This window comes from Bos taurus, chromosome 2 (assembly GCF_002263795.3).
Source record: "Bos taurus isolate L1 Dominette 01449 registration number 42190680 breed Hereford chromosome 2, ARS-UCD2.0, whole genome shotgun sequence".
Classification (NCBI taxonomy): domain Eukaryota; kingdom Metazoa; phylum Chordata; class Mammalia; order Artiodactyla; family Bovidae; genus Bos; species Bos taurus.
In genome coordinates, this window is record NC_037329.1 from 59,947,569 (window position 1) to 59,961,060 (window position 13,492).

The 13,492-nt window shown below is 39.5% G+C and overlaps 1 protein-coding gene and 2 non-coding genes across 3 annotated transcripts in view; all 3 read right to left on the reverse strand.

The window, feature by feature from the left end:
• The window catches only part of THSD7B (thrombospondin type 1 domain containing 7B), a 911,067-nt gene that overhangs the window by 436,821 nt on the left and 460,754 nt on the right, over positions 1 to 13,492 (reverse strand). Inside the window, exon 11 of the mRNA XM_015475729.2 lies at positions 9,192 to 9,295. Coding sequence (XP_015331215.2) covers positions 9,192 to 9,295 — 104 coding nt within the window. The remainder of the gene's footprint in view (positions 1 to 9,191; positions 9,296 to 13,492) is intronic.
• On the reverse strand, positions 2,717 to 2,789 carry TRNAR-CCU (transfer RNA arginine (anticodon CCU)). Its single transcript has one exon. It is a non-coding gene; the product is annotated as a tRNA-Arg (tRNA).
• LOC112443607 (U6 spliceosomal RNA) lies at positions 8,614 to 8,720 on the reverse strand. The gene has a single exon (XR_003032011.1). It is a non-coding gene; the product is annotated as a U6 spliceosomal RNA (small nuclear RNA).

Genomic DNA, 13,492 nt, shown 5'->3' on the forward strand with positions numbered 1-13,492 from the left:
GGAGTTACTTTGTGCTTTGCATGATACCTTATTATGTTAAAAATAGAGAGGCAGGCATGAGACAACATCTCTGAATTTTAGTTCACATTATGTTAACTAAAGCACCATGCCCACGCCTTAGGTCACTCACTTCCTTTAATATTTATTTCTAATTTATTGCCAATTTTTGAAAAAAATGTGCATATTTTACCTGCAGGAACCATGAAAGCCACATAGCTAATCCTACCCTAAAACATGCAAAGAAATGAAAAATAACCACTCAGAATCATTATTCACTTATTAAAATGCAATCTTTGCTACAAGTCCCACATTTTACTCTCTAAACCAATGCCTACGGTATTATAAAATCTGCTCTTTTGTTAAAATCCAAGATATTTTCACTTAGAGAGCTGCCCTACATTGTCAATTTAATTTCTACACTCTAACCTGATTTTTTTATTTACATACTTTAACAAATTATATTTAAAAGAGATTTTTAAAGTTTCTTAGAATCTTTATAATAAATTGTTTCCGTATCAGGTGATGATTAGTAAGACAAATTAACAAAGAACGTCATGTCCTCCAACTGGTTATTCTGATGTTGAAATCAGAACCGAAGTTACAAATTCCTCTAAGAATGATCTTGGACACAAAGAATCCTGGGGTTGGATAATTTATTGTCTATGAGATGAACTCACAGTTACCAAAAAATGAAAATATGAAAGTTTTTGAAAATAGTGTTTCTCATTGTCTAGACTGGAAACCCTAGATGATATGGGGTCGCAAGTGGTATCAAGTACTCCCTTCTTGAAATAGACAGGAAAGATATCACCAAATATCTTTAATCATTTAAGAAACAGTTATATCTGTGGACCGAGTTCTGGAGGTAGCTAGAGTTACTCCTGACTCTCTCCTGGAAATGCCCACAGTTCATAGCTAATGTAGCTCATTTCCGTTCAAGTTTTGAAGCTAAATGGAAGAAGTTATCTTCCCCCTCTCCCTCCTTCACCAAACACAAAAATAGAGATGACAGTGACAATATTTGTTTTTGACTATTGTTCAGTTATAAATTCTGTATATTTGTTTTCCTCTCTGAATCTACTGAAACAATTTCTTGCTGTGATCTATGTAGATGAATATGACAAAAAATAAATTTGTGCAACTTATATGACTGCCTCCACTTGGAGATTAAAAAGTCCAATCATTCAGAGATATTCTCTTAAACTCTTAAAATGAAAGGGTATTAGCAAACTTAATCCTCATGTGTATCTGTGTGCATATATGTGTGTGCACTCAGTCATGTCCGACTCTGTGACTCCATGGACTGTAGAAAGGCTCTTCTGTCCAATGGGATTCTCCAGGCAAGAATATGGGAATGGGTTGCCATTTCCTTCTCCAGGGTATCTTCCCAACCCAGCGATGGAATCCTTGTCTCCTGCGTCTCCTGAGTCTCCTGAATTGGCAGGCGTGTTCTTTACCACAGAGCCACTAGGGAAGCCCTAAAATCATTCTACCTATTTCTAACTCTCTGACTTTTAAAAATAAAAGTAACCCAGAACTTATACTGAAAGTGGATTACTTTGCCCAAGCTTTTTTTTTTTTTTCCTGGAAGAGCATCTTTAAAAAAAGGAAAAATCTTTATTTAAATTAGAGGATAATTATAATATTGTGATGGGTTTTGCCACACATCAACATGAATTGGCCATAGGCATACATATGTACCCGCCCTCCTTAACCCTCCTCCCACCTCCCTCCGCACCCCATCCCTCCAGGTTTTCATAGAGCACAGGCTTTGGGTGCCCTGCATTATACATCAAAACTTTTAAAGAGAACCCTTGATTAAAAGTACAGATTGCCAGCTATAAAATAAGTCAGGGGGTTGTAATGTACACATAGGAAATACGGGCTATAATGTAACAACTTTGTATGGTGATGGATGATAACTGATCTTTTTGCTAAGATCATTTCACAATGAACAGTGAATAAAATGAATGAATAAAAATATCAAAACACTATGTTGTACACAAGACTAATATAATATTGTATGTTTATTATAACTCAATTAAAAAAATAATGAGATCCTCTGAACAAAAAGAAAACATACAGGTTCCATCTAAACTATTGTGGAAGAAGTCTATGCCTTTCATTGTGATAAAAACCAATTTAAGGAAGAACAAAAAGATTTGATAGAAGATTAGAGATCGGCCTCCCTTGGTCCCTGTAAACATTGTTCAGTGAGAACAAACCAAAAGAGAATGCAGGGACTTCATGGAAGTCAAGAATATCTAAGGCATCACAATTTTGATCTCCAGTGCTTACTCTGTATTCATTATAGTGTCATAGACGTCAAGTCTCTCTTCTATGATAGAGTATACCCACAGACTTCTGAATGAGAGGAAAGCACTATCCTAAAGAAAAATACTGCTAAGTCCATTAAACTAGCTTTAAAGTAGTCACTGTGAACAGCAAAACAAGAATCAGACCACAGTGTCCACAGACAAACTCACTCCCCTTCTAACATGCCCGCATTCTTACTTGTTCTTATTTTAGTACTGATATTCTACCCTATGAAGGGTAGACACATCAAAGTATGCTGGAGTGTTTAGATTTCTTCCTCTTACACTTTCATTTTCCACAGAAGCTGAGCTATCCTTCCTTCTCTTTTATACAATTATTTTTATATTTATTTATTTATTTGGCTCTGTGGGATCTTTAGTTCATGGCATTTGGGATCTAGTTCCTTGACCGGGGATTGAACCCAGGCCCCCTGCATTAGGAGAGCAAAGTCTTAGCCATTGGACCATCAGGGAAGTCCCTATCATCTCTTCTTAATTCAGATCAAGCACAAGAAGCTGTGTAGAGAGAATACCCAGTCTTTCCTTGAAGGATGACAAAGTTAGGACAAAGGAATCTGAATGCCCATTTCCTTGAAGACTGTATAGATATTAAGTGACAGCTGTAATTCTATTTGCCCTTCTATATTTTGTTTTCCTGTTTTTGAGTAAAAAGGTATTCTTATTGCAAATCAGTTAATCAGCAATATGAACACAGTGAGATAAAACAAGGAGCACTTCTGTTTGGGATGGCATAATTGCTTAGAAATCATAAAAATCCTTCTTCATGGAAAACAAACAAACAAACAAAATTAGGTAAAATATATCTGTTCTAAAAAGATCACAGGGTTGGCCCAGAGGAAAGGAACCAATAATGCACAAGCAAAGTAAAAGCTCAGGATGCAAGGTACACAAGAGAGACAAACTTTATCATCAGGGTTTCTACAAAATCTTGGAGACTTTAGTTTCCCTTTCATGACTTTAAGGCCTGTTATGGAGAATTTCATAAAATACTTCATGCCAGAAATGATGACCACAAAGACTGGCCCTCAGTGTAAGAATAGACTGGAAAGAGACATGCCAAGTAACACATTTTGCCATGTATGTCTACAATTTAATCCAAGATGGTAAGGGGACCAAACTCTCTTGTGAGAATTTATAATCTCAAGCTGGCCTTTCCAGGACTTTAGGGTCTGAATTCATGCTCCTTCTGTGATTCAAAAAATCCTCAAAGCAAAATGTAAATAGTAAGTGCTTGCAGATTGCTGGGCTTCCATGGGACAGAAAGGTGTAAAAGCCACCTGACCAGCATGTTACAGCAGCAGAGGAAGGGGCTGAGCATCTCCTAATTCCTTACTTTGATCCTCCTGACTTCACAACAGCCCCTTGGCTCCTTCCCCCTCTGACTGTAGTCCTAAATCCACAACCTCTTTGGTTCTACATCTGCAGAAAAAACCTCCAGGCTCCTACATGAATCAGAAAAGATGGGAGCCTGACTGCAGGGTGAGGGGCAGGGTGAGGCGAGTGCACACAGCTGGCTCTTTAGTCAGACTCTCAAAAGCTCCTGATTTTGCTCGCACCCCCAACACATACACATGCGTGCGTGCACACACACACACACACACACACACGCCCACACACACTCCCACACACAGCCTTGCACTTCCTTCTACACTTCCTTCTGTAGAAGGTGGTGCTTTTTTGGAGTTGTTCAGGCCAGAGGACCTTGTTTCTCTTCAACCCTCCACCCCCATACACACTTAGGTATAACCCTGCTCTGCAAATTACTGGGTTGGCCAAAATGTTTGTTCAGATTTTTCCATGTTACCCCATATTTTACTTGTATCTCCATCCACTTTCCACATCCTATGACTGAGGTTATAGACGACTCCTAAATTTGCTTGAAGGTGAGCTTATTGTGCTTCTTGTTCTTTGGTAACAATTTTATAAAAGGAATCTCACTGAAGTTTACATTTTTATTACTCTTTCACGTTTTTATTGCTGGTTATAAAGTAATTTTAGAGAAAAGAATAGAGTAGAAATACCTTTGATCCACTATCTTAAAACTGGAGATCCATCCTACTAATTTAGAAGTGCAAATTTCCAAACAAGCCAATACTAGGAATTCTCTGATGTTGGGGTCTAACTTGGGGAAAACTCAGAAAGAATGCTGAGCCTGAAGAATTGATGCTTTTGAACTGTGGTGTTGGAGAAGACCCTTAAGAGTTCCTTAGACAGCAAGGAGATCAAACCAGTCAATCCTAAAGGAATTCAACCCTGAATATTCATTGGAAGGACTGACTGATGCTGAAACTGAAGCTCCAATAATTTGGTCATCTGATGTGAAGAGTCGACTCACTGGAAAAGACCCTGATTCTGGGAGAGATTGAGGGCAGAAGGAGAAGGAGTCAACAGAAGATGAGATGGTTGGATGGGTATCATCGAATCAATGGAAATAAGTTTGAGCAAACTCCAGCAGATAGTGAAGGACAGGGAAGCCTGGCAGGCTGTAGGCCATGGGGTCACAAAGAGTTAGACGCAACTTAGTGAGTGAACAACAATACGTATCTACCTTGTCTACTTTGAAGGACTATCTGGGCTCCAGCTAGAATCCACTGAAAACACTTCTAAGATAGATACAATAATTTGCCACTATAGGGTAACTTTTTACATAATTTAAGAGCATCCTCTCTGCAGAATTCACTAAGTGATTTTGCAGTGGAAACAAACCATAATTATCTCTAGTGTCACAGAGCATCAAAGTCTAGGTCACCATATAGCTACACTGGGCCCTGCACAAAGGTACCATTTTATTTGTGGCTGTACAGCATGGCATAAGGGATCTTAGTTCCCCAACTAGGCAGCAAACCCGCACTTCCTGTGTTGGAAGCACAGAGTGTTAACCACTGGATGGTCACAGAAGTCCCAAAGATACCATTTTTAAAATACTTCATTTATGTAGATTTTGCTGATCTAAATATTTAATAACAACTCTGCAGCAGAAAGTTAAGTACAAGCCTTGGAATAACAAGATTATATTATTATAACAATTTTCTGACATGCGGAAACAAAATGTTATTAGGAAGTGGTTCCTTCCTGTAATTCATAGCCACTGTATAGCTTCTGAAAAGTCCTAAATCTAACTACCTTGCACATCAAATTTACATCTGCAAGTGTTCTGACAAGGACATCATTTCCAAGGTATAACTATTAGGGACTGAATTCTAACCCAAGCTCAATCACTTTTCCTTCAACAAGATACCACACTGGTCCATTACACTGGTGACTTTATACTGATTGGACATAATGAGCAAGAAGAAACAACTCTAGACTCACTGGCAGGACATTTTCATGTCAGAGAGTTAGAAATAAATTTGAGAAAGTACATGTGACCCCCCATGGACTGTAGCTGCCAGGATCCTCTGTCCATGGAATTCTCCAGGCAAGAATACTGGAATGTGTTGCCATGCCCTCCTCCAGGGGATCTTTCTGACCCAGGGACTGAATCCAGGTATCCTGCAGGCAGATTCTTTACCATCTGAGCCACCAGAGAAGCCCTGAGAAAGTTCAGGGGCTTTCAACTCCAGTGAAAGGTCTAAAGGTCCAGCCATGTGAAGCATGCTGAACCCCTTCTAAGGGAAAGATACCTTATTATATATGGCCCCTTCTACAACTGAAATAGAGATACAACATCTAGCATATTGTGTCTCTTCAGATTTTGGAGGCAACACAGCCCTCATCTGGGTGTGTTACTCCAGCCTATTTGCCAAGGGATCTGACAAGCTGCTAGTTTTAAGTGGGGCCTAGGAAAGAAAAACAAACAGACAGGCTCTGTAACAGGTTCAGGCTGCTGGGAAAGCTGCTCTGCTACTTGGGCCACAGGATCAGCAGATCCAGTGGTGCCTGAAGTGTTAGTGGCAGGTACAGATGCTCTCTGGGGTGCATGGGAGGTTCCTATAGGTGAATTGCTGTTTAGGTCCTTCCGATTGTAGAGTACAGCCCTGCCGTCCTCTGCAAAGGGCTTCTCTCCATTTGAGGAACAGCTTTTGACCAGCTACTGGGCCTTCATAGAGGCTGCATGCTTAACCACACATCCTGAGCTGCCCATCATGAACTGGATATTATCTGAGATATCAAGCTACAGGTAGGGCATGCACAGCAGCACCCCATCATCACATGGACATGGTATATATGTAATCATATATTACATTGGGGGGCACCCAAATGGACAGCTGTGACACTAACCCCTTTCTGAGACATCCATGAAAGACAGAGTGAAGGAAGTCATCCTGATGTATAGAACTTCAAGCAGCATGTATGGTTGTTCACTTTGCTTGGAAGGAGAAATGGCCAGCTGTGGGATTAAGTACAGACCCACAGGCTATGGCCAACGATTTTGCTGGATGGCCAGGGACTTAAAGGAACACAATTAGAAAATTGGTGACAAGAAAAGGTAGGCAAGTGGTATGTGGATAGGCTTCTCTGAATTGGCAACAATGTGAACAGATTTGTATGCAATATTTGTATCCCATGTGAATGCTTCCTAAAGGCTGACCTCAGTTGAGAAAGATTTTAATAAGCAATTGAATAGGATGACCTATTCTGTGGATAGGAGTGAGCCTCTGTCCTCAGCTACCCCTGCCATTACCTAATGAGCTCCTGCACAAAGTGGCCATGGTGGTGGGAAGGAAGGTTATGCATGGACTCAGCATGGGCTTCCACGCATCCAGGACAACTTGGCTATAGTCACGTCTGAGTGCTCAATCTGCCAGCATCAGGGGCCAGTGCTGTGCCCCCAATATGGACCATTCCCCAAGGTGATCAGCCAGCTACACGGTGGCAGGTTGATTACATTGGACTACTTCCATCATAGGAGGTGCAGTGCTTTATTCTTACCAGATAGGTACTTATTCAAATAGGATAAGGATTTGCCTTTCCTGCCTGCAATGCTTCTATCAAAATTACCCACTGCAAGATAAAAATGATCACTTGCCATCTGCCTCTACAAGGATGAAGTCACTAGCCACTGCAGTCACTGATCTTCAACACACTCAGAAAGGAGTTCAGGGCAATGATCAGGAATGAGGCACTCTGTGCTCTGTGATAAACCAGCAGACAAGGCCTTCAGATAGTTAGGTATTTTCAAGAGAAGATTTTGTGAGCTCAAATTCTTGCATCTTATATCTAGCAAAGCACTGAAATCATTAACAAAGACATCTGTTCCTCAAGACTAGCAGCAAGTCTCTGGCAAAAGGTGTGCTTGATAAAATGTATCCCCCTTCACAACAAACATATACATAATACTGACCTCCCCCAGTCCCTCTCTGGAGTAGCTCCTCAGCTACTTAACTCACAATTCTCATGTTGTTGCATTTTTTTTTCAGTTGACACTATCATCCATGGACTTACAGGACACCTTGTCCATCATCATGATATTCCACACAACATTGTTTTGGATCAAGGATCTCACTTTCCAGCAATTGAGATCCGGCAATGTGCCCATACTCATTGATTCCACCGGTCTTACCAAGTCCCCCACTATCCTGGTTTGATATAAGGGTGAAAAGGTCTTTTGAAGACTTAATTACAGCACCAGTTAGCGGGCAATACCTTGAAGGGCTAGCGAAAAGCTTTCCAGAAGCATCCAACATGTGGTGTTTTTCTTTTTTTCTCCCATATCCAGGATTCGCAGGTCTAGGAGTCAAGGGTGGAAATGGCACTGGCATAACTTACTCTTACCCCTAGTGATCCATTAGGAAAGTGTTTGCTTGTAGTTCCTCTGCAGTCTTATGTTCTGCTGACCTACAGTCTTATTTCCAGAGGGAAGAATGCTTCCACTAAAAACAGCTATGATTTCCTTGAACGGGAATTGAAAACTGCCACCCACCCACACTGGGCTTCTTACACCCGGGACTCAACAAAGAAGGGAGTTATTATGCTGGCTGAGATGACTGATCCTGACTTAAATGATAACCTATGCAATAGGAAGAGAAATAATTCTCAATATGCTTTTCAGCTGAATTATGAAACCAGTGATACACAGCCAGTCCTACAAGGTCTGAGTTTGGCTACATACATCCCTTTAGTGACAGAGTGGTCAGGTTTTAAGAACAAAGCCTTCTTGTTAATCCTTATATTATTGGCATGTGAATTCTGAAAGAAACAGAACAGTGAGCAACCTGATGACTTTCTGAGTGCTTTTCAGAGATTTCAATATGCCATACTTTCTCAACATTGATGATAAAAGGCACTTACATGCAGATCCAGAAGTCAATTCATAAGATCTTCCAGAAAAAAAATTTTAAATATTGAATGCATCACAAATCTGCATGTCATCATTATACAGGAGAAATGCTAATCTTCTCTGTATTAGCCCAATTTCAGTATATGTGCTGCTGAAGCAAGCACCAGAAATTTTAATAATTCCGCTCTATGCATATTCCATATGAAACATACAGCAAGTACGTACATAACAATCAGGTGTAAATCATGATTGCTATGATTAGTTAATTCATTCAGCAAGTATTTAATGAGCATCTAAAATGTACAATATATATTATCAGATCCAATTTCAACACATCCCTTCATTCTTTGACTAATATCCAATGTGCATTTGGACCATCAGCACTAGGGTATGTTAAAGACTGAGAACATGTACTTTCTTACATTGCATTAGTCCCTAGGTGCACTAGCTAGCTATGGTTAAAAGGTGGTCTAATATCAGCATGAACTAATGTCAACCTTAAACTCAAACACTCATAAACAATCCAATCCAGCAAGATCACAACTTATCCAAATATAAAAAGAGATACCAATTTATAAAAGCAATATAACTTTGAATTACATTTGATTAGAAAAACTGTTTTGAAATCCCCTTACCTCTTATTTGCACTCCCTTTCCGCAGGTTTCACTGGTGCCTATTAGTCCCTGCCGGACAGACTCTGGCACGAGGACACAGGGGCTCCATTTCTGTGGCCTCCATCTGTGATGACAAAGAACAGCAGACTAGAAATTTCACCACGGCAAACATACAAAACAAATACTGGAAACAGATGAATTTGAAACCCAAAGCATAAAGGTAGTAATTCAATAAAAATGGATTTGAAACCGATGTTATAAAAGGGAGCTCTGGCACACACTAGGGATGGCATCAGTCTCTCTGCCCCAGATCCATAGTTAAAGCAGTAATTCCATTTTTTTAAAATGTGGACATTTTGCACAGAAGCCTTAGTGGATATAGCAAAGTGGCCATAAAGAAACATTAGAGGCACAGATCAAATCTAGAAGGTTTAGCTCTGTATGAACTTAAAATTGTTTAAAGAAAAACAATATAAAAAAGAAAATCAAAGAAAGAAAATTCCTATGCCCCATCTGAGCATTAGAGAATCAAGGTGATAACATGTGAAAATTTTAGGAACAAGCCTTCATACTTGATCTTCTGCCTCAAAATTTTTACAAGGTGCTTCCCAGAACTTCGGGGTAGCTCAAACATCTCAATAGGTTATAGAGTAAAGACAAGGCAGGAGGCCGTAGGGACTTATCTTATGCGATGGTTTCTCTCAGAGAAGAGAAATGGAACTGTCTCTGAGGAATGACCCATATTTCTTCTCCACAGAGGGAAGAGTATGTACGGAATCCTTCTGGCTTGCCTGCGTCTGTGTGTGTGTGTTTAAGGTGAATAGAACTCTACTTTTATGACCTGCAGGGCAGACTGTGACTTGAGCCCTTAAACCTGTGTCTTTGGAATGTTCCAGAAAACCCAAACCCTAAATGTAGCCACAGATTTTGCTCTTTCATTGAGTACATTTTTGTACTTTTTCACATAATCCAATACCTCTGATAAGAGGTGCTAATTAAAAAAAAAGAAACAGAACCATAGCAAAAATATTATTGACTAGTTTGTCAGGATGAGAAACATCGAGAGAGCGGTTGTACTTCAATGTGCATACAATCAAAACTATAGAACTGTACACTTAAAAATGGTTAACATGGCAATCTCTGCTGTACAGCAAGGTGATCCAGGTTTACACATATATGCATTCTTTTTTTAATATCCTTTTCCATTATGGATTGGTACAACATTGTACATCAACTATACTTCATTAAAAGAAGCTAATTTAGAAAGAAAAGGTTACAATGTAACTTTTATGTTATATGATTTTTATCACAATAATAAAGAAATCTCAGCAAGAGAAACAATAATGTATAACAGAACATGGAGTAGACTTCCTTTGTTCAGGAAAAATCACCTTAAGGAACCCTTTTAGTTATGTGAACATAGATTAATATAGCATGTGAAGATCACTTAGTATAACCCACATATTAATTAATTAACATCATTTATCTCAGCAATCACCACCCTCTCCTCTGTCTAGACTAAGTGAATCTCACTTACTGGAGGTGAGGCAGTGAGGGTGTTAAGAAATAGATACAGACTGTCTTGCAGAAAAGCAAAGTACATTAAAATGTAAAAGTGAAAAAAAATACATATCAGTGACCTCATTCAAGTGACCTCCATATTAAGAACAACTGAAGAGCTGGAGAGAAACCAGGAAACAACAGAAAAACCTGCCCCATTTTTTAAAAAAATCACCTATTACTTTTTAAGTAGTTAGAAATTTGCTTTGTAGATGCAAAGACTCATTAAGTATAATTCTAAAACACAGACGGAAATGGTAAGGGAGTTTAGTCTAGCTTTTCAACTGGGATATGTCATTCACTCAGATCCCTCAAGTTCCTAAAATACTTACTAAAGTGAGACCAAGGAATTCAATTTAGCTTAGTGTGCTAAATAGAAGGGAGAAATGTCAAGAACTCTTGTTAGATTCACAGTTTTAGAAGGATAAGCCTGAGCTCAGAGCGGTTTCGTGACATGCCTGAGATTGCACATGAAAGGGCAGGCCAGCTGTCGGTCCTGAATCCTTAGATGCTCAGCCACAGACTCTGGGAGACATCCCACTGCCGATTCTATTTAGGGGTATATCACCCACACCGTCTTCCCTCTTGCTTACATTGTCAGCCATCCAAATGTGACTCAATTGAATATTGTCTATCTGGAATGAACGTTACTTAAGAAATGGCCAACACAAGAGGGGCACTCTGACTTTCCTTCTGCTTCCCTCCTTCTGCCTCCTTCCTTCTGCTTCCCCTTGAAAGCAGGAAATAATTCTCTTCTGTGAGCGGTGCCCTTCCCACCCACATCTGAAGGTAGAAGGAAACCCTTACCACTAGGGAATTCAGGCTGTATAAACCTTGATACTTTTAAAAATTTAATACCCCAAGCTCAGACTCTGTTTAGATTTTTCATGGATTGAGCACCCAAAGCCGACATTTACTCATCCAGTCAATTCTTTACTAATTTATTGTTTCTCTGTCTAAAAAGGATAAAAGCGTCCTGCTTTGGCCACTTCTTAGGTTCAATTTCTATGGGATCTCCATGCATATGAATTAACATTTGTTGCATTTTAATACTAACCTATCTCTTGATAATCTATCTCATGTCAATTTTATTATTAAGAGAGCTATAAGAACTCATGAAGCGTAGAGGGGAAAATTTCCTTTCCCCAACACTAACTTAAAATTAACATAGTGGGAAATGCTCAAATTCATAGAAAAAATTCTATAGACATTGTGATTCTGTTTTAAATTGTGAATGTCTCATCTTGCTGCTGCTGCTGCTAAGTCACTTCAGTCATGTCCGACTCTGTGCGACCCCATAGATGGCAGCCCACCAGGCTCCCCCATCCCTGGGATTCTCCAGGCAAGAACACTGGAGTGGATTGCCATTTCCTTCTCCAATGCATGAAAGTGAAAAATGAAAGTGAAGTCGTTCAGTCGTGTCCGACTCTGAGTGACCCCATGGACTGAAGCCCACCAGGATCCACCATCCATGGGATTTTCCAGGCAAGAGTACTGGAGTGGGGTGCCATTGCCTTCTTCACCAATGAAGGGAAGGCAAAACCTAAAGAGGAACTGTATGCTTAAAATTCAAGGGTGTTTGACTAAGAGTCTCATGCTGATAAGTTGGACACACTATCAGCATCAGGAGACATGATACAATCAGGCAATCCAGGAAGAGTGGAACTAATTTTTTGGAAAAATGGCAGGAGGTCATTTATGGAAACAGGTTCAAGAATGAGTGGCTACACTGAAATACCACAAGAGGGCAAAGAGAGTGGAGAGTAGGAAGAGAGACCGCTAACAGTTTCCAAGATTTTCTCTGATTATAATAGCACCGGGTTCAGAAAATGTGTAACATTACTTGATTTGGCTATTGTTTTTTTCAACTGACTACTTTCTCTGACAGCTCTTTCACTGAGCTAGAAGTTTCAATATTTAAATGTGGCACAATACGATGGATATTGACAGTGTTCCCACAATGGCCTGGCCGTTGATGAAGAAATTCTGGCAGTCTGGGCTTGTTCCAGGGCTGATTCATGTCTTTCCCAAACTGGTTGTTAGATAGGAACAAAGGAGGAAGTGATGATGAATTGATCATGATTGGGGCTTCTTTCTAGCTAATGGGAGGCCTTCTTAAAAAACAAAACACGACAAAACTTATATTTTCCAGAATAAATTAGCTCATTTTAAAAATATATTTATTTGTATTTATTTATTTGGTTGCACCTGGTCTTAGTTACAGCACGTGAGATCTTTAGTTGAGGCATGTGAACTCTTAGGTGTGGCATGTGCGATCCAGTTCCCTGACCCAAGATCGAACCTGGGCCCCTTACGTTGGGAGCTTGGAGTCTTAGCCATTGGACCACCAGGAAGTCCCTAGAAAAAATTAGCTCTTGAATCACATAGACTTAAGATACAGTTTCTCAATCAGGGAAAACCCTAGACATTTTGAATAAAGGCATTTTTAAGTATGCTGATAACAACATGATTATTAAGACCTGGGGCTTGTTTCCACAAAACAATAAAACCCAACAGTGATTGAATTTAATCCATAAGTATTAATACTTTAAAGCAGTGCTTCAATCTGATGTTAAAAGAATGAAAGTTTATGACTAAAGACACAAACCTCAGGTACTGTTTTTATAAATAATAATCACTTTCTTCCCAGAGGGGCAAATATGGGTAACATATATAGTTTAAATGTTACTCATTTTCTTTTTCTAAAGACAAATTACCCATAGGTTAAAATTTTTTCCTAAGATTTCTTAAAATATGTACA